The 23,168-nt window shown below is 33.8% G+C and overlaps 2 protein-coding genes and 1 long non-coding RNA gene across 4 annotated transcripts; 1 reads left to right on the top strand and 2 right to left on the bottom strand.

Annotated features, from left to right (window-relative positions):
• Positions 1-9,530: 9,530 nt before the first annotated feature.
• On the bottom strand, positions 9,531-12,739 carry LOC138126514 (medium-chain acyl-CoA ligase ACSF2, mitochondrial-like). The gene is made up of 9 exons (XM_069042266.1): positions 12,617-12,739; positions 12,256-12,562; positions 11,984-12,204; positions 11,807-11,924; positions 10,871-11,112; positions 10,437-10,602; positions 10,126-10,382; positions 9,929-10,070; positions 9,531-9,868 (listed from the first exon to the last, which is right to left on the bottom strand). Exons 1-9 carry the CDS (start codon positions 12,658-12,660, stop codon positions 9,644-9,646), a joined length of 1,722 nt encoding a protein of 573 aa, XP_068898367.1. The 5' UTR covers positions 12,661-12,739; the 3' UTR covers positions 9,531-9,643.
• A 3,310-nt stretch (positions 12,740-16,049) lies between these two features.
• LOC138126141 (uncharacterized) lies at positions 16,050-17,061 on the top strand. The gene is made up of 2 exons (XR_011157654.1): positions 16,050-16,345; positions 16,463-17,061. It is a non-coding gene; the product is annotated as an uncharacterized lncRNA (long non-coding RNA).
• A 2,371-nt stretch (positions 17,062-19,432) lies between these two features.
• On the bottom strand, positions 19,433-22,240 carry LOC138126140 (medium-chain acyl-CoA ligase ACSF2, mitochondrial-like). Of its 2 annotated transcripts, none has more exons than XM_069041817.1 (9): positions 22,088-22,240; positions 21,328-21,634; positions 21,049-21,269; positions 20,878-20,995; positions 20,580-20,824; positions 20,361-20,526; positions 20,043-20,299; positions 19,850-19,991; positions 19,433-19,775 (listed from the first exon to the last, which is right to left on the bottom strand). In XM_069041817.1, the coding sequence occupies exons 1-9, from the start codon at positions 22,117-22,119 to the stop codon at positions 19,560-19,562; spliced, it is 1,704 nt and encodes a 567-aa protein (XP_068897918.1). In that variant the 5' UTR covers positions 22,120-22,240; the 3' UTR covers positions 19,433-19,559. The 2 variants fall into 2 exon arrangements, with proteins under 2 accessions (XP_068897918.1, XP_068897917.1); XM_069041816.1 differs by lacking the exon at positions 22,088-22,240 and adding an exon at positions 21,686-21,827.
• Between the last annotated feature and the right edge of the window lie 928 nt (positions 22,241-23,168).

Below are 23,168 nucleotides of genomic sequence, written 5' to 3'. Positions count from 1 at the left end.
ACTCAGGGGTCACTATCAACTTTGAACTTGGAGTTACAATCATTTCAATGCAATCTAATAGGCATACTGAATATATTGTTTACTCTCGTATTAAAAATTATTTTTCAAACAAAAATTATATTCAAGAACATGTGCCTCCGCCTTATTTTAGGCCCACACGAAATTTCCTGGACGAAATACAGTGAAGGACAAAAGTAACGCAACAATTCGATAAATCATTAAACAAATATTTTTATTATTTTTTGAAAAATTTATTAAAATTTAACATAAAATAACATTTTTAATTTACAATGGGAAAATTTCCGATAATAATGCGGAATCTGGAAAAGTGCCCCGAATGCTTGCAGCGTTTCCACGTTGAATTTTTTTAGTTTTCAACAATTTTTTTTCTCAATTTTTTTATGTAAGGGGTTGAAATTTTTATATTGTCAGGTTGACAGTTAAAAGACCTATCAAAATGATGACGAATAAATTTAGATTACTATTAAAAAAAAAAGATGATAACGTCATTACTTTGACAAGGAACATCTGTATAAGAAAATGTTACGTCAATAAACATAAAATTGAAGTTAAAAATCGACCTGCTTTTGTTCTTTTTTCAAAACTCAATAGTTTATGATTTATCGAATTGTTGCGTTACTTTTGCCCCTACTGTATATCCGAAGTAGATGTGGTCCAAATGAATGGTGTAATCATGCGCTGGATTTAGCTCTACCTTGCTGTAATTAAAATGTTGGACTAATTGCAGAAATCCCTATTTTCGGGCGCTAGTTCTTCTCTAAATATTTATTTTGTTACGGTTTAAAGGTTCCGAATCGAAATGTCAGTGTTTAAAACTTGCTCATGTGTAATTAAAATGTGGTAATAATTATAGAATCGCAAATTACCCCAGAAATATTGGACAATGTGCATAGATAAAGTATCATAAAGTGAAGGGGGTATATTTTGAACATTTGTTCACATGAGCACATTTATAGCTATTTATTATACAAGTGTCTTATAAGGTAAATAAGTCACGAAAGAAATGTTTAGCCACGAAGGCTTGCTCGAGTGGGCTAATTTTTCTTGAGTGACTTGTTTGCTGTTAAGGCACGAGTGTAATACCTCCTCTAAAACATCATCAAAACCCAAAAATGTATTTTATCTTTTAATATAAATGTTAACGTAAGCCTCGACAAATGATTTCATCTGAGATTCCTATTTCATATAATTCTAATTTTATGTGTTACATTTTTTGATGTTAAATTATAAAAACAGTTTAATTATGGATTCATAAGTCCACTAGTGTTTTCTAGACCACATTATATATTCAAACTCGGGATATTATGCCATCATAATAAACAGGTGTTGGATAAAATATATATATTTTTTTAATAGTTTCATGATTTTGTTAGAAAATATTTCTCTAGCCTGAATTCTTCGTGTAACAATTAATTCGCCATTAGTTTTTAACCGACGATGAAATGAGCAGGAAATTTCATCATTGTGGTAGTGTCTTTACAGTTTTGAAATTGAATATACAAACAAAGACCTACCACACACTTAGGTACATGTTGTCTAATATGAATTGTTAGTTCCATAACATTAGGGTCACACGATTCAGATAGATGAGCAGTAATAGTTATAAATTGTTAAAAGAATAAGAAAGTCATTTCCGTTTATGAAAAAGCTGTTTGGAATATTGTTGCCCAATTGACCATTTTTACAAAAAGATTAATGCGTCATGTTGTCATTGGGTTTATGTTTACACAGTGCGAACATAAAGTTTGGAACAAAATTGACAATAGCATTATGTGACGTTTTTAGGAAAATCGCTCGGACAGGTCGATTTTATTTCGAAAAATACCATCATATGACGTGCAACTTGATGTCATTTTTTTTGCGCAATGACGTCATCACCAATTTTTTTTAATAACAACCCCCAATTTTTTTACTTTTTCTGATAGACCTTTCTACCTAAACGATGAATGTAAAAAATTCGTACCTTACATAAAAAAAAATTGAGAAAATGACAAATTTTACTTTAAAAATTGAATTTAATTGTTAATTAAATTATAATTTTAATTTTAACTCTCTTTTGAAGACTTTGCGGAAATAATAAATAAAAAAAGTGTTTATTTTAACCAGTCCTATTGGTGACTATAATTATTTAAACATTAAGGGCCAGTTTATAGAAAGAGAATTAAATATTTAATGCGCGATTATCCAATGAATCCGAAACTTCGATTGGTTCAACATAATCACGTGTTCAGTTAATCTCGCATTTGATTACGATTACCTAACTTAATTTCGCTTCTGTAAACTGGCCCTAAGGAAGGTAAATATTTACCTTCCGATTTGCTTATAATATTTTCCACTCTCAAAATTATTTTGAATTGCATAGCTTCTTTTTGATCAATTTCTTTTAAATATTTGAATAAAATATTAGTATGTCTGTTGCCGGTTGCTAAGGGTTTCATCACATAAAGCGTGAATATTAAAAGCGTCGCCGTCGTGTCAAAAGTTTGTAATAGTATATTAGGTAAGTATAAAGAACGGTAAGGACAATGTACCAATCGAAGACAAATGTCGCGGCAAGTTCGCTAATGTTATTTCATTACAGTGGCAAGGAAGGCCGACTACAAGAGCCGTGTGAGTTTCCAGAAAGTGCTAACATCTCGTCTTCAACTTCTGTCTACATAAATGAAGAATTTCCGAAACCAACGACCTCAGTATGTAATCAAGAAGACAAGGAAAATTCGGGGTATGAAAATTTTCACAATACTAATGTCGCGGCAAGTCTGTTATAGTATATAACGGTATTAGGCCGATATGGGTTATATAACAGATGAGGTTGAGATTTTATAATCAACCGAGTCTGTTATATCCATATCTCCGTATGTTGTTTTATAGTTTTCTTTATACCAATAATACTTAACATTTAGCGATGATTTATTTGTAAGACTGACATTTTTCTTTACTTCAAAAATTAAATTTAGTTGTCATTTGTGCCGTAACCGTAGCAACGGCAGCAAAAATAACGGCCTCGGTCTGATAATTTTGAATAACGGCCTATAATTTTGAATAACGGCCTAGTCTGTTATAGGTGTCATATCAATCAAGCATTGAGTACTGATAAATCCTAATAACAGTATGGTATAAAGAAAATGTTATTTCATTCCAGCGCCAAGGAAGGCCGACTACAAGAGCTGTATAAGTTTCCAGAAAGTGCCCCACTTCTTGTCTTCAACTTCTGTCTACATAAAAATTATTATAATAATTGATTATATTGAATAAATTTACTTACGGTTCTAGAACACCAAAAATTACTTACCGTCGGGTTTATGGTTAGCAACGAGTAAACATAGCTTACCGTCTTGAAAACAGACGTGGTAAACAAGCAAATAGAGTATAATCGCGCGAAAATGAATTTGAACAAAAGTGAAAGAGAAATGGAAGTTGCTGAGGCTGCAAACGCTGCATGTTCCTTCCTTCTGCCGAAGAAATCGAAGGAATACAGGGTGTCCCAGAACTGGCTCCCCAGAGAAAAAAGGGAGCTTTAGGGCGGATATATTAACGTGTATTTTGAAGAAAAAAAGTCCTATCTCAAATGATAACCGAGAAAAGACATTCTGAAGTTGACCAATCAGAGTTGAGCACCATTAAGGTGAAATAATCGCAATTTTGCGTTGCCTAGGTTTCCTTTTTATCCGTAAACCTCGATAATTCTGTCCATTAGATTTGGTCCACTACATTTATTAGAATGATTGTTTACGTCAGTTTGACATTTGTTATACAATTTCGCTGCGATATTTAGTTCAAGTGTATCATTTAACATGTATTCTTCCTCCGAGTACGTAGATATGATTTTTACTTTTGCACGATGTGGGAACAATGCACGTGAAGCAGTAAGGTTGTACCGTGAACAATTTCCGCAAAGACAAAATCATCCGGATCATAAAACAATCCTGAAATTAATCGCTCGGAGTCGAGAAACGGGTCAGATGCAGCCAGTTTGAAGAGAAGTTGGGGGTGCTCCAAGAAATGTAAGGACTGTCGAACACAAGGAAGCCGTATTGAATGTCTTTGAGGAAGACGGCACCCGGAGTATTCGAACAGTTTCTCATGAAATGGGTTTATCCAAGAGTTCGGTGCAGAGAGTTCTAGCTGATAACAGGAGGTATCCGTACCACTATACACGAGTACAACATCTTCTGCCAGAGGATTATCCAATTAGGGGAGAATTTTGTCTATGGTTAATAAACCAAAGCGATGCTGACCCACACTTCTTGTCACGGATACTGTTTTCTGATGAGTTGCTATTTTGCCGGGAAGGTTGTTCCAGTTATCACAACCTTCATATCTGGGCAGAGGAAAATCCAAGAGAATTATTTCCCAGAGGTTTTCAACATAGGTTTTCTGTTAATTTGTGGACTGGGCTATTGGGCGATCGTTTGACAAGTATACCTGTGGTGGATCCTTCCATTTGTTAAAATTCCGAATCTCCTGCTCTAGATTGGACCGTTTGAATTCCCCGCAAGATTAACGGGGGCAAGATATGCTCAGTTCATTGGCACAGAGCTACCTGATTTATTTAAAATTGTACCTCTTGCTTATTTTAGCAGAAACGTTCGTTGAGAGTTCGAATTCAGGAGGCTTTTGTTTCAGTTACTGAAGAAATGATAACTAACGCTACTACAAGAAGTTTGTTACGTAGAGCACAATTGTGCATACAAATGAATGGTGGTAATTTCTGCTCTAACATTATTACCTGTTTCAATAAATGGTTCTTTTTAGAATCGCCATTTTTATTGTTTTATTTCGAAGTTATTATCTTTTACAATTGTCAAGTCTTGATGTTGATGACAGATAAACGTCAACGAATTTTTATATCGGAAAACGTCAAAATTCCAGTTGCCCAAACATTTTATTGATTTGTGCGATATCAGAGATTTTTTGTTGTTGTTTAGTAACCGATCGGATTTTTTAGTAATACCTGAGGACGAGCTTCCGGGATTGGTGAAATTAAAAACTTTATAACTCGGTAATTTGAGCTAGCAGAAAATTTATTTTAGTCAATTTAGAGTCTCTTTTGTTGTCGGCACATGCCTGTTTTCTCTGGGGAGCCAGTTCTGGGACATCCTGTATATGTAAGTGTTTTATCAATTATTATACATCTTTTGGAGCAATTCATCAACATCTTCGAGAACGTGGAAAATTTGAATGGTCTATGACAGTTGCAGGACGTGATAGAACAGTTCGTATGTGGCATTAGAGGAAAATGTCTTGGATATTGTTGCTAATAATCCAAGAACAAGTGTTCGAACTGTTGCACACGAACTTGGAACCAGTGTTTCAACAGTGTGTCGAATTTTTAGAGAACAACTTTTACACCCTTTTAGATTTCAAAATGTCCAGGATCTGAATCGTAATGACAGCCCTTTCACAATGACGTTAACGTTATGTCGATGTTAAAACGTCAATGTTAACGTTAGATCTAATTACATGTATTTTAATATTTTTTTTTAATTATTTCCGTTGGCTAATGTTAGAATGTAACGTTAGAAATCCAGAACATTTCTGGGTCTAACGTTAACGCTAACAATATCATGTAACATTAACTTTCATCATAACGCCATTGTGAACGGTCTAATTTTGAACAAATTGTACATAGCTTCTTTTTATGTTTGAACGTTACATCAATAAATTCCATCCGATTGCTTTCGTTGTTGGCTGGTAAGACTTTTTAGTCGATTATCTCCCAAACTAAGCGTTTTTGACCCCATATACATTGAGAGTTGTAGTTTTATGAGTAAGTAATAAAACTAGAGGTCGCCCAGTGGTCGAAATTCGACCCTTATTCATTAAATTTTTAAGTTTGAACGTTATTGAGGTTTTTTTTATCAAAGAGTATACCTCTATAATCATTGCATACAATTTTTTTGATTTTTGTTCTATTATGTCAACTGCGAGCGTGTGCAAATACGTTATTATGCATTAATTTTCGAGTTATTTGAAAAATACGAACGATAGAAAAAATGATGTACGAGTATAGCTTGACTAAGCCATATTTCAAAAACCTTAACGCGTTTTTTGACATTTCCTTGGGCTTTTTAAATTGCTATACTGGCCAGATTTTGCCAAGGTTACACAGTTAATTTGCCTATGTTTTTCAAATTATATAAAATTTAAATAATAGTTATTTTTGTATTAAGTGCGCAAAATGATTGTTTTTTGTTGGCGCATGAGAATGAGTTTTTGGTCGAGACCGTCAGGTCGAGACTTCAATCTTATTCGAATGCGCCAACAAAACAATCATCTTGCGCACGAAATACAAACACTATTTTTTCTACAACCGCTTTTTAAACTTTTGCTAATAAAACTGACACTTACTACAAAACGATCAGACATCAGACGAATTTTTGTAAAATATTCCTTGGGTGTTTTAAGTTTTTTTTTCACTACTATTCTCAGAAGGCGACCAAGGTCAATAATGAACAGCCGTCACCTAGCAACGAAAGATTTTCTTTGATTTTATTGGTTAACGTAGACAGACGATTTTCAATTTTCATAGCAACCGTTGAAAAATGAGAACTCGGATCGTCGCATCGGACAAACAAATTTAATTAATAATTATTATTAGAAAGGGTTTTAACGGATCTAGTAGTGAAAAAAATAATATATACACCACGCTAGAGAAGACAATTTTAAGCCTCGCTTCTTTATTCCCCTCGAAGCTTCGCTTCTCGGGGAATAAACTACCTCGGCTTAAAAAAATGTCTTCTCTACCTTGGCGTATAACATACTATTTATTTTTTCACCGTAAAAACAGTGAAAAAATATTAAAGCATCCAAGGAAACTTTTTGACAACTATTTTTGATCTATCAAAAAATTACATACTTTGCAACTCGATAACGATGCAAAAATGTCACGTTTTTTTGACGGTTGTAGAAAAAAAAATTAATACAAAAGATGAAATAAACAATACGTGCTTCGTCTGTTTTTATATATTTTTTACTGAAACAAAAAACCGGGCGGTTAAAAAAATAAATGTCCATTGAACTTAAAATTTTAATGATTCAAAACTTCTGTGTAGACCATGTTTTTCGTAAAAACTCTTTCATCGTTTGCTAAATGCCCTTGGCCGTTATATTCGGAAATTTAAAATATCAAACCATTGAATGATCGAACTCAGACTAGTTGCGACGCACAATTGACCATGTGTAAAAACTGACTGGCTCAATAAAATTCCAATTTTTTCGAATGTTTGTTTTTGAGACTTATTTATTGTCATAGCAAATGCAGATATAATTAGAAATTGAGTTCTTTGAAAGTTAAATGGTAAAATAGGAATATGTTAAATTTATAGGTGGAATCACAATTCTCTTATTGCGTGCGGTTCCAGTTAAAACTTCGCAATTCATAGAATTACGATGCATAAACTTGATGCGCATTCTTGTTCCATTGACTAATGCTTCCTTTGTATTTAAGTTTCTGATCAGTAAAACCATGCAAGTAACATTCAGTACTAACTTATGTGGTGGCAAACTACTAATAGTCAAAGAATTTTGTATTTCATTCCGAAGATTTTTTTTTATAAATAATCTAAATAAACTCCTTCTTGGAGTGAATTTCACAAAGCATAGACGATAGCAGCGTTTTTAACTTTTTTTTCTTTGTATTTTTGGTATGTACTGTCGCGAGCATTAAATCTTGGTCGTCAAGGTCATTTTGAAATTTACCGCTACTGTCACAAATTAAAAATTTTGCCTCCTTAATTAGGGGCTAATATCAATAAACCGTCAATTAAAAAAAAATTGTCTTAGTTTTATTCTAAACATTCAAAATTATGGCCCCAATATCGTATTTTAAAAATTATTTCGCTGATAGAGACGGATGTGTCAGAAGCTAGGGTGGCAATCCAGTTGGGATTACCAAAAAGGTGACAAGATCTTGACAAGACAAGGCAAGTAAAATTTATTAGAGGTTATTCCCGTTTCACACTAAAGCACTTTCCATTGCGCCGAAGAATGACCTTGACGATCAAAATTTATTGCTCGCGACTGTAAGTGTTAGTGATACATTGTTTTTTTCACAATAAAAATCTCTATCAGAATTGTTAAAAATAAATACCCAGCGATCCAAAAGTCTTTCTATTAAGTGAGTCATGACATTATTATAATTACACCATAAAATAAAAAAAATGTGAAATTAAAAATATCAAAGGATACGGACAGACTAATAAAACATGTTTTTTTGTTCGACCTTCGACACTGTCAGAAATTGAGAATTTTCCCCTGTGTGAATGGATTTTGATGAATGTCACAACTTGTCAAAACGAAACGTCAAGCTAATTTTAAAGATTTTAAGCGATTTGGAGCCTTTAAGGGGCTCGTCGAACAAAAAAATGTTGTATTAAACTCGTTCGTGTCTAAATTGAGTCTTTTTTGGCACTCGTGGGCCTTTAAAACGCTCATTTCACTCGCGTTTTAAACTAGCCCACTCATGGCAAAAAAGGCCCAATTTACACATGAACTCGTTAAATAAACTATTTACTATTTAATTTTCATTTAAATATGTCCCAAACATGCTGCAGCCCAACGGCATTCGTTTCCACTGTCATGACCCACTTGACAGAAAGACTTTTGGATCGCACGGTATGTGTTTGCATTTGAAAAAAAATTTTTTTGACAGTTTAACCTTGAAGCCCGTGAGGCTGCTTTACGTGAATTTAGTAGGCCATTTTGTAGCCTATTTACAACCTTTTAATTTGGTGTATAGATAATTAAAATCCTCCGATAAATAAGGGAGAAGGGAGCTGTAAACTCCTCTTTTTTTGGGACACCTGTATGTTATAGATACATTTTTTATCTTTCTGCACTTCTACATACAGGATGTTTCTGAAATAAGTGCATTAATTTTAACTGGTAATAGAACTCATCAAAAGGAACAACTTTTCTCTATGCCATTTTGGCGAAAAACGTTGCGTAATGGCTTAAAAAAATAGGAAAGATTTTCCTAAAACCGTTCATATCTCCAAAACTGAGCTACCTAAAAACGTGAAACAACCAGATTCTTAAGTGGATTTTTTGGATTTTTTTTGCTATACGGGTAGATTTATTTGAATTTCGATTTCGGCGTTAAAACACGTTTTCTGGATGAAAATGAATGTTTTTTTCATATTAGCGCTGATCTCAATTAGCCATTGCAGTATTTAATGGCGTAAGGCTATTTTAGTGAAAAATCTCTCCAATTTTTTTTGTAATTAAACATCGTTTTTCGGCAAAATGGTAGATAGAAAAGTTGTTCCTTTCGACGAGTTCTATTACCAGTTAAAATTAATGTACTTATTTCTGTTACACGTTGTATAAACTTTAACTATGCCAAATCTCGCGCTACTCCGTGAGCGCAATTTGCTTAAAAAGGGGTACAAAGTTTTTCCTTTACGTATTAATATACAGTGAACGGCAAAAGTAACGCAACAATTCGATAAATCATAAACTGTTGAGTTTTGGAAAAAAGAACAAAAAAAAACAGATCGATTTTTAATTTCGTAACAGTAAATTATGTTGACAGGATGGTGACAGGATAAATTCTCCGAAATATACATAATTATCAAATCAATCATGAGCTGAAAGCTCTGTTTTGTAAACAGATTTTCAATTACACAGAATTTATTATCATTTCTTTCAGCTTAAATTTTTGAACCTTTCCTGACGTTGTTCTGGGAAATTCGTCCATAATTTTTATTTTCGAAGGAATTTTGAAATAAGCGAGTTGTCCTATGCAAAAATTGGCAATAGTTTCAGATGTTACATTTGATCCAGGTTTAATTCGTATACAGGCACAAATCTCTTCACCAAGTCTTGCATGCGAAGTACCGATGACCTAAAATATATACATTTGTAATTGTAACAGTTATTTGACATTGATAGCGGGAGAGCTCACGTGGGTTTCTAAAATGTTTGGATGTGTGTTTAAGAACTCTTCAATCTCTTTTGGATATATATTTTCTCCACCTCTTATTATCATTTCTTTAAACCTACCAACAATTTGTCCATATCCATCTTCGTTAAGAATGAATTGATCCCTACATAAATGAGATTTAGTAGTGTGGATAGTTTCGCACCAGAAAAGAAACAAACCTTGTTTTTAACCACCCATCCTGTCCCATTACATTTTTTGTTGTTTCTTCATCTTCCCAATAACCTAACATATTACTGTAGGTTCTTACGCAAAGTTCACCGGCGGTACCACAAGGTACTAGATTACCATTGTTATCAATCACCTTCGCTTCGACATGTTCACTGACACAACCGACTGTTGATAGTATTTTATTGTTTGTATCTGTCTTTAAACCTTGAAATAATGCGCCACTGGTCTCTGACAAACCATAAACTGACTGCAAGAACATTTTTTAAGAATTATGGTTTTATTCAGCAATGAGTTAATTTACTAGAATTGTTTTCAAATTTAATACTGTCAGCATTTTTTTCATCAAATCGGACGTACATAGAGCTCCACCAATGGAAGCTATTTCCAGGGATATCTTCAATTTACGTTCTTCTTGTAAATGAACTAAATCAACGTACATGGTCGGAGTTCCGACTACAATAGTACATCTACAAATAAAGAGCGCTCAAATTCATTTATAATCGAGTTATCCATGAATCCGAAATCGTATGTCGTTACTTGAACTCCACGCTCCAATAAACACAGCTTGAAACCTAGGCGATCTTTTGAAACACAGGTTAGATCTCGACATATCAATCGTAAAAGACATACGGATTCACTTTCATGGATGACTCGATTACAAATTAATTTGATCGCTCGATATGTGTATATGAGTACATTGGTAATTCGATAAAAACACATTTTTGTGACGCTTACCGTTCTTCCTCTATTGCAGCGAGCGATTTATTTGGATCATAACCGTCCGTTGGTAGAACTATAGTACTCCCATGATACAGGGGAGCTATTATAGCAGCCACTATCCCAAAAATATGGTAAAACGGCACCAGGCTGCAGATTGTGTGTTCTTGTGACAATTCGTTTCTTTTACCATATAGATATCCATTATTGACGATACTGAAATGGCTGCAAACAACTGCTTTTGGTTTTCCAGTGGTACCCTAGATCAGAGAAGGTATTGGGAAACATACCATGTTCACATATCAAAGATCCACCAACACTTCGATTCACGTTGAAAATGCACATGGCAACCCTGTTGAATTTTAAAATATAAGGAAAATGAAAAGTCAGGTTAATTTTTTTTCATTATACCATACTGTTAACCTGCTTTAACAGTACTCTCTCCTCAATTGATATGTATTGTGTGTCATATTAGTCACGGCCGTTATTAAAATTCATCAGGTCAAGGCCGTTATTTTTGCTACCGTTGCTACGGTTACGGCACAGATGACAAATAAATTTAATTTTTGAAGTAAGAAGAAATGTCAGTCTTACAAATAAATCATTGTTAAATGTTGAGTATTACTAGTATAATGAAAAGTAAATAACGATATTCGGCCGATACGCAATTAACAGACTCGATTGATTATAAAATCTCGGCTCCGTCTCTGTTTTACAAACTTCAATCTTGTCTGTTATTTGCTACATATCGGCCTTATGACGTTAATAACTATTAATTCGAAACATTCCCTGTTTGTTAAGACATTTTAAACATTTTTGTTAAAAAAATGGATATGTCAATGTAGCAAAATTAAACTGGCGTTTCAGTTGTGATAACACTGATGAACATAAGCCAACAGGTGGTGGAACTTTGTATGTGAAAAGGATATATGTACACATAATAAATTTACTTACGGAAGTGAACTGTAGGTTGCAAGCTTCGTCTGGACTGATTTTGTTTTGTAGATTATGAATGTATGAAATGTCGTTGTTATTTGCCAAATTTATAATTTCTTGGAAATTATAAGTACCCCTGTAACAAATAAGTAAACGGTAATTTAATAATTATTACATATTACGATAATGATGTACCGTTTTTGGTTTTCACTCATTGTTATTACTGTTCGTAAAGCGGGAACCCTAGCACTTTTAAGTTTTCCGGGATCACATTTCTTTAATTCTGGGGCAATCATGAGCAAAGATTCATAATAATCTTGACTTTTAAACTTATTGCCGCAAACCATGGTTTTTATTCCAACTTTATTTACACAATATTCAATTTCAGATGGTTCATTAGCCGGATTGAGACCCACCTCAAAAAGAAAACAGTTTTGCTACAAATTATAATAAGACTTTTAAAGTACCATAATTAATCCTGCTCTTGCACACGCAAGTTTTGTGATGTACCATTCTATTAAATTTGGCGCCCACAAACCTACACGATCTTTTCTTTGTAAACCAATTTTCGTAAGTCCAGCCGCTAATTTATCTGCTTGTACCAAGATCTCAGCAAAAGTTAAAGATTTGTTCTGGTGTCTAGAAATTATCGCTTTTCTCTCACTAAATTTGCAAGCTGCTTCTTCCAAAAGATCCCCGATGGTGATGTAGCGTAATGGTTTTTCTCCAATATTATGTACGTAGCTTAATTTAGTTGAGTAGTGTTTGTATTTTCTGAAATTTATCATTTGGGGATAATGAATTAATGAGGTAAACTTATAAATTTACCCATTTTTCACCAATCCTAAGAAATGCACTGTACGCTTCAACATTTTAATAATGATGCACCTAAACTGATTTCTTTATTCTCATTTTTTATTTATATTTACTGTGAAGTTTTTTTTATTTAAGGTTATCTCTGAAACAAACAAATTACGATGACGAATGGTTCCATAATCATAACGTTAACAATTAAATTATTCTGTGCAAAATTTAAGTTACAATATTAAAAACCAGTAAAATTTATCTTCAACATTTTAGTATTTTGTAAAGGTAATAGAGCAATTACGAAAGTATGAAAATTATAAGAAGATAACAAAAAATGAAGAAAAATCAAGAATGTTTATTCCTTTTTAGTATAATTAGTTACGTTATCTATAATTTATGTTTTATACTCGTAGTTTGTAATTTTTTTCTTCTAGCTTGACCATCTCAAAGCATGATTAATGTGCTGCTGGTTTATTTTTTAATCCATTCGTTTAGGAGTGTATAGTGGATTCCAAAAACATCCGTGCTGTCAACTGTCAGAATTTGTGAAAATTTATTACTTATTCACAATTTACTCGGCTGAAAGTTGAAATACAACTTTTGATTGAAAGTGTTCCATGCTTTATTTTTTATGAGGTTTCTGTCAAATTTCGGTCAGATCAAAATTTATTTTGGCTGTTGTTGGTTTGTTTAAATTTTAAAAAGATACAAATATTAAACAGAAAGACCAGAAAATCTCATTAGAACAGTCAATTGCTTACTTTTCTTTGGCTTTAAATACCTACTGTTCCCTTTTGTTTTTACATTTTTTTTTTCGAATTGTTGACAAATTGTAATTGACACTGTGGCATAAAAATGTAACGGGTTTGTATTACTGCAAGGTGGTCAACCAAGTATGTACATTAAAATTGAAAAGTACTAGAATAGCTTTGTTAATAATAATAATCAGTGTGACAACTTGACGGAACTTGGATAGTTCGGATGTTTTTGGAATTCACTATATGAATTTTGTTTAATTTATTTCAAAATAATGAGCAATTAAGTATTAATTGCGTGATTTTTTCTATGACGATTAAAAAATATATTAATTAGGTACACAGTGCAGATATGTCTCCTCTTTTCGTAAGTTTTAAACCAGACAAGATATACCTAGACATCGGACAAACACTGGATAAAATGGTATCGCGTTTACTGCTATTTAATAAAAAATAAAATTGAACCCTGAATCCGGAATCAGGGGTCACTATCAACTTTGAACTTGGAGTTACGATTGTAACTGTAAATTCTTTGAATGAATCTAGTAGACATGCTGAATATATTGTTTACCCTTGTCTTAAATATAATTTTTCAAACAAAAATTACATTCATGAACATGTTCCACCGCCTTATTAAGCTCATATGAAATTGTCTGGACGAAATCTATACAGGGTGTATCTGAAATACGTGTGTTAATTTTAACCAGTGGAAGAGCAATTATTAACAATTTATTAAACTTTTCTCTATAACAGTTTGCAAAATACGCAAAAGTTTTACAAGTTTTTTTGCCTTTCAATTTTTACAAAACGAGTCGTTTTATGTGATTAACTAATCTCTATTTTTGTGTATTGTCAGTTATATTGTCGAGCGGGGTAGATTGAGAACGGGGGAAGGGAAAGAAGGGGGCACACTACGGAACCCGACGTGGAGTTGCTGTCGTAGCCTTCGCGGGACTCCTTCATGACGGAAAACCCTCGTTCGGGGTGTCCCAAACCAACGTGTGAGGTTAGCTTGTCGACGCGGGGTAGATTGAGAATGGGGAAGGGAAAGAAGGGGGCACACTACGGCAACCGACGTGGTGCTCCTCCATGACGGAATATCTGGAGAGTGTTTTCCACAACCACGTAGGAAGTTAGGTCGTCGGCGCGAAGACAGATAGCAACTGGGGAACGGAAATATGGGAGGCGCACCGAAGGACCCGTTTGGGATTGCCGTCGTCGTCTTCACGGGGCTCCTCCACGACGAAATACCCCGGAGGGTGTTGTCTTCAACCAACGTGGGAAGTTAGGTTGGCGGTGCGTGGGCAGTAGCATCGGGGGAAGGGAAATATGGGAGGCGCACCGAAGGGCCCGTCTGGGGTTGCCGTTGTCTTCACCCAGCTCCTCCATGACGGAATACCCAGGAGAGTGTTAACTTCAACCAAGGTGGGGAGTTGGGTTAGGTGTCGTAGGGGCTTAGGCGAGCGCGTCGTTAGTGTAGGATTAATAGATGGGGGGGGCGAATGCTAGAATAACGTCGCGAATGGGGACCACATGTTATCCGGAAGAGCTGAGAGTTAGAGGAGCGTATCTAATATTCAGCTAGACCCTCAGTCTTTGCAAATGCGTCTATCGATATTTTAAAACGACCTTTTGCTTCCTTCAGTGGTTTATTGCCCGCTAATAAAGATTGTCGTAAAAGTGGTGAGTAACCGATCCTCAATAATCCGCAGGTACCATCGAGAGTTTTTGTTACAGCGTAGGTAAATAATCCCCTAGTAATGAGACCATCATAAACGAGCCAAAATGTTAACTAGTGCTTAAAAAGTCGTTTCAAAATATCGATAGACGGACTTTAAATTTGAAGTCTTGTTTGTTCACTCTCGAGTCACATGTTTTACAACTTTGGCGATTGAAAAGATTATGGTGTGCCATCATTTGTGGATGATTTTTGAAGGTTGTACTCATCCCATTTACAGTGGCTGTTAGTAATGTCATAAAATATAATTACCATTAGTTTCACGGTGCCGCTTTGTGTTTTTATTTCAGGTTCAGATTTCGAGCGGCTGTTGTGACTTTTTATTTGTTGTATATTTCATTGCACCTTAACTAAGGGGAACTTCTTTAAACTACCCTCTCATAGCGATTGGTAGAGAAACCGTGTTGTTATGTATTTCTTTGTCTGTGTCATGCGAAGTCGCACCGCTGAATTTATTAAATGATCTGGTTCCAGATCAATCACTGCTGTAATTAAAAACGAGAATGTCTTTATTTCTGTATTTACAAATTAAATACAGGCCATTTTGCATAAAAACACACAACGTAGGGTTTCTACAGTTTCCATGACGATCACGATCTCGCACTAACATCATCTCCTAACACAAAGAAACCTGGTCTCAACAATCACGGGGATGAGGTTCTTGTTCTTTCCTTCGAGGACTTAGTAAACGGTTTCAACATTACCATGATGACGGTGTCCTTCACTCAAGTCGTGGAGTTCAGGTTGTGGTCTTAACGCGACCCCGAGGGATGGTTTGGTGGATAGTCAACTAAGCCGAGGAAGATTAATTGCAGGCTCAACACATCCACAAGCGTCGTTCGTTGTCATGACGGCGCCTTAAATAGGTGCGGAGCGTCGCCCACTTGCTGTAATACGATGCCCATAGACAAAATAAGAACATATAGAACGCAAACTCTCTATACATTTTTTGGGCACACAAGGCCATCTGTATCAAAAAGCTACGCTTATAAGGCCGTTTCAATTTTCGATTTTTCCATATAAACTTTGTTTCTGTGACATTTCGGGCGGCAGAACCTTTTTGCGCTCCATCTACCGATTTCGAACGCAATTGATTGAGACTTTTTCCACTTTTTCTTTGAGGTTAAGTGCTTAAAACGTCAATTAAAACATGAATGCAATAAAATATCCAAGATCCGAGCTTTTTTTGGACACATTCTGGGCTAGCAAAATACTAATAAATTAGAATTGCAAAAAACCATGAAATCATAACACAAGGTAGGTTAGAACAATTTATAACTTTAACAGTTTGTTTGTTTGTTTTGGATTGCACATTTCCTCTTTAATAAATCTGTTTTTTCTTGACAAATATGTATTATCTAAAACTGGTTTCAGCGTTGCAGTTATTATCAGCTCGCAGATCTGATTTTTATGTACCAGACAAGATGAAAGTATTGGATTTTCTAGCAAATGAGGGCCCAGTACCTCAACCATTTGGTGGAATATACTGCGCAGAAATACTATCTACTTGAATTGATTTGGATGTCATTGGAACACTTGGAATGATGAAAGACTCTACAGGATTTTGGGGTACAGGAATTTCAAACGGAGTTTCAGTGGGAAAAGCCTAAAAAACAAAAACACTAATAAGATGATAGTAATTAATACCTGGAGGTTCCTGATTAGGACTTTGAAAAGTAATAAGTAATTAATCGAAAAATGAGAAGAGGAAGCTCATTTTGTTTTCTCATATGTCGTGGTTGACTTCGCTTCTATGTATATTTCATGTAGCAATAAACACTACAAGTCTTTTTTAATTATAGATACTTACAAAAATAGGACAAGGAACTGCATCTTTACATAAGCGTCGTCTTTTGGGGGTTGTAATGTAATTATAGAGACTTGTTGAAAATGCTGCTCACAAATTTCTGAGTAATCCTTAATTTTTGTAGTCTTTTATATTACAAATACAAATTAAAAGGTTGTGCTTATCATTGTCTCCATAAATTTGCTTACCGCAAACGTTTCAAAAGCTACGAACCATTTTTGTCTTTGTTTCATATTGCTGCGAATTTCAAATAAGCGAACATCTTTTGCCCCACAAATGAAACACGCTTTTACCATTTCATGTAAAATAGAAGGGCAATATTTTAAATTGCCGCCAATATTGTAGCTTTGATTCGTTGATCGGCCACCGAGGGCGCGCAATAAGGTTCTGTCTTCTTTTGTTTTATGGCCACTCTGCAGAAACAATTATTATGTACATTGAAACGGCCTTATAAGCGTAGCTTTTTGATTCAGATGGCCTTGTGGGCACAAAGCGTTTACCGCCATCTCTTATCCTGGTGACGGTGCAAAATCACAGCCTACTGGATGAGTTTACCTTTTATTTGATTTTTTTTATCATCGCAAATTTTCACAACAAATTAAAACACCAGCAATACTTTCGATATTTTATTTTCAACCGTTTTTGATACAATTCTGCTTCATTTTTATAAATATTATTCCTAAATGCTATCGTTCTCGTATCCTACCATTTAAAATTAAATTTTACACCTTAATGTAAATGTGGTTAAATGAATTATTTTACCAATAATTTTATCTTCAATTTTATTTTTAAGTGAACGAAAAATTAATATTAGGTACTTATGTTTGAATTACCGTTGAAATTTTGCTTTTAATATTATCGGCCGAAATTATGTTACTGACAATATAATTCATGTATCACGTGATCATGAATGATCCAATGAAAACGCGTAAAAGTCCTTAGTTGCATGGCTATCACAGCGATTATAAAAAACAAAAAAAATATTTTCTTATTTACTTTCGTCGTTACGATTTTTGATTGAAATAAATTTGTCAATTTGACAAATAAATGAATAATTTTGTATTTCATTCATTATATTGTCTCATCGAATATAACACGTGGTATGATTAATCATCGATGATATTAAATTCCTGAAATTGAAGCAGGACATTTCACTCGTCCTTCGGACTCGTGAAATCTCCAGCACAATTTCACTCATAATATCATCGATAATAATCATACCACTTGTTATATTATAGCTGAATATAATTTTGAAAATATTATGAATCTTATTAACATTTGTTACAAACTCTAAAAAACTCACACTTGCCACTTTCTGCTAAATTTTAGTATAAATCCAAAAATCCTTCCAATGTTTTCATAAAAAAAATTTTATGGAAGGAAGTGCTGTTTTTTTAATCCAAAAAAATTTCCAAAGTAGGTACATATTGCGCAAGTGTAGGACTGCTTTCTGCCAAAATTTTGTGTGTCCCGGATTTTTGTAAACTCCACAAGCAAGAGGTTTCTCGCAACGTGGGCGAAATGTCCCCCCCTCCAGATTATTATCAAAGAGTTTGTCAAAAAAGTTATTGTTTTTGAAGTTCTCAAGTCTTCATCATTTAGGTTGGTTCTAGTTACCTGTTAGTTAAAATATATATTAGATTATTAACAACAATGTTATTAGAAATTACCACAGTTAACTAATAGCGTGATAGTTGAATTAATCATGATTATGACGACTCAAAACTTGAGTTGCATAGGACATCTTTTGGATCTTATCTGCATGTCCGTAATTTTGTGGAGGGCTCTTAATTCGCCCCACGCTGAATCATAAAGATAAACCTTCACTATATGGTCCAATTTCACACTTAAAATTTCTTCGTTTACTTCCCAAACCAAATCTTTTGTTATCCTATAATTTCTAATTCTTTTAATAAGATATGGTGTATCAAATAATGGTGTAATCTCTTGGTCTTGAAGTATTATTTTTATTTCAATTTGTTGACTGTTTTCTATATAAATTTTGCTTGATTCTCTCAACAACAAATTTAGCAATCTTAGCAGCAGTACTACATTATTTGTGAACGTGACACAGCCTCATTTTGAATCACAGACAATTAAACTATAGTTTAATTGTCTGTGTTTGATCGTTATGAGCAGACTTTTTTGGATTTCTTTGCCGAGGTTTTTAGTGATTTAGTGAACACCAGGTTGCATAAATATCAACCAGATTCTCAAAAGTTTTCTGCTTTTTACGGATCTGTGAAACATATCCTTGAATAATGTGAAACTGTTTAGAATAGTATATTATTATACGAATGCTTTAATGGAATGAGTGTGATAATACGTCTTATTAAACGAGTGTAATATACTATTTTATCTACTTTGCTTTACTAATTCCTCTGTTTTCACTATTATTACTAACCTTCCTTCAGTGCGGTGGGTTTCTTCAAACTGCAACCCATGACAAATAATAATAAATACCTATCTTCCACTTTTCTGCGTAAACAGGGTTGAAAATGAAAAAAATTTAAAAAAAATGAGGTTACTAAAAATAATGACTTGACAACATTTTTATTTTTGTAAATAACAAAATTAACGAAAGGCAGTACTTATCTCATGTTAAAAAATTGTATAAAAACAGGAACGTAGCATATTTAATTAAAAAATAACGGTTTTATTTTCCTAGTCAAAAATTTGTTTTAACTTAAATTTCTGAATTTTTCCTGATGTTGTTTTAGGAAACTCATCCACGATATGTATTTTGGAAGGTATTTTAAAATGTGATAATTTCCCTTTGCAGAAATTTACTATATTTTCAGATGTTACGTTGGATCCTGGTTTAACTCTTATACAGGCACAAACTTCTTCCCCAAGTCTTTCATGCGGAAGGCCTATTACCTAAAATTGCATTGTGCTTAGAAAATATAACGTTCTTTCTTTGAACAAATATACGAAACAAGAAATCAACTAACATAGGTTTCCAAAATATCTGGATGTGTGTTTAGAAATTCTTCGATTTCCTTTGGAAATATATTCTCACCACCTCTTATAATCATTTCTTTTAACCTTCCCACCACCTTCCCATATCCATCCTCTTCAAGCACAAACTGGTCTCTAACAAATTCTCATTACTTAAAAAGATATATTGATAAATAATGAACTAACCCAGTTTTGAGCCATTTGTCTTGTCCCATCATCTCTTTTGTTTTTTCTTCGTCCTCCCAATAACCTAGCATATTGCAATATCCTCTTATGCACAATTCACCCGCAGAACCACAAGGTACTAGATTCCCTTCTTTATCGATTACTTTTACTTCCAGATGTTCACCAACATGCCCAACTGTTGAAACAGCTTTTTCCTCGTTTTCTGTCACTAATGAATGGAACACCACAGCAGTAGTTTCAGTTAATCCATAGACCGACTACAATCAAACAAGAAAATTCAATTACGTATTCTTAAAAGTCTTAAAAAGTGTGACATACCTTGACTTTCTTCACATTTAGTACATTCAACATTTTTTTAAATAGATGAGGTGCACACAGTGCCCCACCAGATACAGCAATTTCTGGCGATATGTTTTCCTTGCGTTCCTCTTGTTTGTGAACTAAATCGACGTACATGGTGGGGGTACCATGGATTACAGTGCACCTGAACATAGAAGAAAATTGTATTATTTATAGATTAACACGTTAAAGTTATACTTTTCTTCTACGATGGCGTCTAGAGATTTGTCTGGATTGTATCCGTCGGTTGGTAGTACCAACGTGCTGCCATGATTTAGCGCTGCCATTACGGAAATTACAGTACCAAAAGCGTGAAAAAATGGTACTTGTAGACATATGGTGTGGTGTTTCAAGTTCAATTCATTTCTTTTGCCAATATAAAAACTGTTATTGACCATAGTGAAGTGAGAAGTTAAAGCAGCTTTTGGTTTCCCAGTCGTACCCTAATTATTTTAGCCATAGTAGATTCGCTTTTTTAAATTTGGACGCTACTTACTGAAGTAAATTGAAGATTGCAAGGATCATCTGCCGTAATATACTTCTGATACTTTTGTATGTTTCTAATACTGTTTTCGGTTGCTAAATCTAAAACTTCTCCAAAGTTGAAGACCCCTCTAAAATCAAACAACTTTAAAAATTGTGATTACTTTTTTGAAATTGTATCAACATTTTTTTGTTTTCACTTGTCGTTATCACAGTTTCGAGAGACGGGACTTTGTTGCTTCTAAGCTTTCCTGGATCTGATTTTTCGAGTTCTGGAGCTATTGTAATCAATTTCTCGTAGAAATCTGCATTTTTAAATTTATCAGCACAGACTATCGCTTTTATCCCGACTTTGTTGATGCAATATTCCATTTCCGGAGGTTGGTAGGCCGGATTCAAACCCACCTACCACAAGACCACAAGTAATTGACGCTAATTATCTTACATGTAGTAATGTAATTACCATGATCAGACCAGATCTTGCGCAGGCCAGCTTCGTGATGTACCATTCTACTAAATTTGGCGCCCACAGTCCCACACGATCGTTTTTTTTTAGCCCCAGTGTTCTGAATCCCGCCGCCAATTTGTCTGCTTCGACCAAAGCTTCCGCAAAGGTTAGAGATTTGTTTTGGTGTTTGGAAATGACGGCTTTTCGGTCACCAAACTTCCATGCTGTTTCTTTTAAAAGTGTGCCGACAGTAATATGACGCAGCGGTTCCTCACCAAGGTTATGTTTGTAGCTGAGTTTTGTGGAAAAGTGTCGACATTTTCTGAAATTTGATTTACACTTAACTAAATGTCAGTATTGTATACGCACTTACACATAATAATGGAAACATTTCGGCGAATAACTAACGCTAACTCGTTTCAACATAGTTAAGAACGAAATAGATTAAAAAATGTGCGCGGTACAGATATATCAGTCAGCTGTTAATTATTTATGTATCAAGATAATAATTAAATGATAATGAATAATGACGAACCTCTGTTAAATGATAATAATAATTAAACATATGTGTTGGATGCTCTGAACACTACGTGATAGATAACATAAGTCTAGTACAAAAATACATTGCCGCAAATAATGCCTTTGAACTAAACCAATGTGAATGTATACAGTTAAATATAAATACAGAGAGTAAAGTGGGGGAGTTTTTGTTTATTATCTTTCAAAGAACTCTATAGGTACTTATTCTTTATCTAACTAAAAATGTAATACTTACATAATCGAACATAGACAAAATGTAAATGTCATAATTACTAAATTATTTATTTTTCAGAAGAACTTTGGACCAAAAATCTTCAAAAAGCCTTATTTTATTCCAATATTTAGACCGTGAAGGTGTATAAGCAGTTTGTTCTAAAAAATACTGTCTGATTGTATTGTAATTTGAACCTTTTGTTCGATAAGTAGGTACTTATAAAATGTTTGATCATTCATGGAAATGATATTCTTGTTTATTACAAAATTATATTAGTCAAAATCAGAGGTTTGGTAATTAAACAATATAGGGTTCGTTTAATTCAGATGATTATAACAGAAAATCGTTTTAAATATGAATTTGTTTCGATTGTTTGAGAGTCATACTCTCAATCTATACGATTTGTATTGATTGATGATGATTTGGAGAAGTTTTGTGTCACCTGGTATAAAAATATACTGTTTTGAATTCAGAACACAACCATCTTATTATTAAAACACATACGTTATATTTAATAAATGTATCTAAATATTAATGTCAAAATATTAATGAAAAAAAGAAGCAGTAAAATAATAATGATGTCTGATTCCAGACAAAACAACAATAATTTGGAATTATCTAAGTAGTCGTTAAATACTACAAAATCTATTTAATTCTGGAGTAAACTGTAAAAGAATTGATGCAAAACAAACAGAATTATATGTGGTACGATAATATAAATGTCATAATATTTACTTTTCTGATAGATATTGCGCTTTGCTACTAATTCAGTTTTATTAAAATAAAAGATCAGTAATACAAATAAAATAAAATGGAACCCGTAAATATGGTGTATGTCACATGTCGCTATCGCATAGTAAATATTTTTGCGATGAACGTTGTAAAGTGAATGAAGGGATTAAAGAATTATTTAATAAATAATAATATCTATCGGTACGAGAAGAAAAATAATATATTTTATACAGGGTGTTTCAAAACTGCCACCAAAACATTACAGAACATGGTGAAATATGCTATACTGAACAATAAATCATTAAAGAAAAGTTTTTGTATGTCTCCAGAGATAAAGAGTTGCAAAGGCCGGAACAAAGAGATCGTGTAT

This window comes from Tenebrio molitor, chromosome 3 (genome assembly GCF_963966145.1).
Source record: "Tenebrio molitor chromosome 3, icTenMoli1.1, whole genome shotgun sequence".
In the NCBI taxonomy this organism is placed as follows: domain Eukaryota; kingdom Metazoa; phylum Arthropoda; class Insecta; order Coleoptera; family Tenebrionidae; genus Tenebrio; species Tenebrio molitor.
Note: the sequence above shows the minus strand (reverse complement) of the source record. Positions and strands in the feature narration are given on the sequence as shown.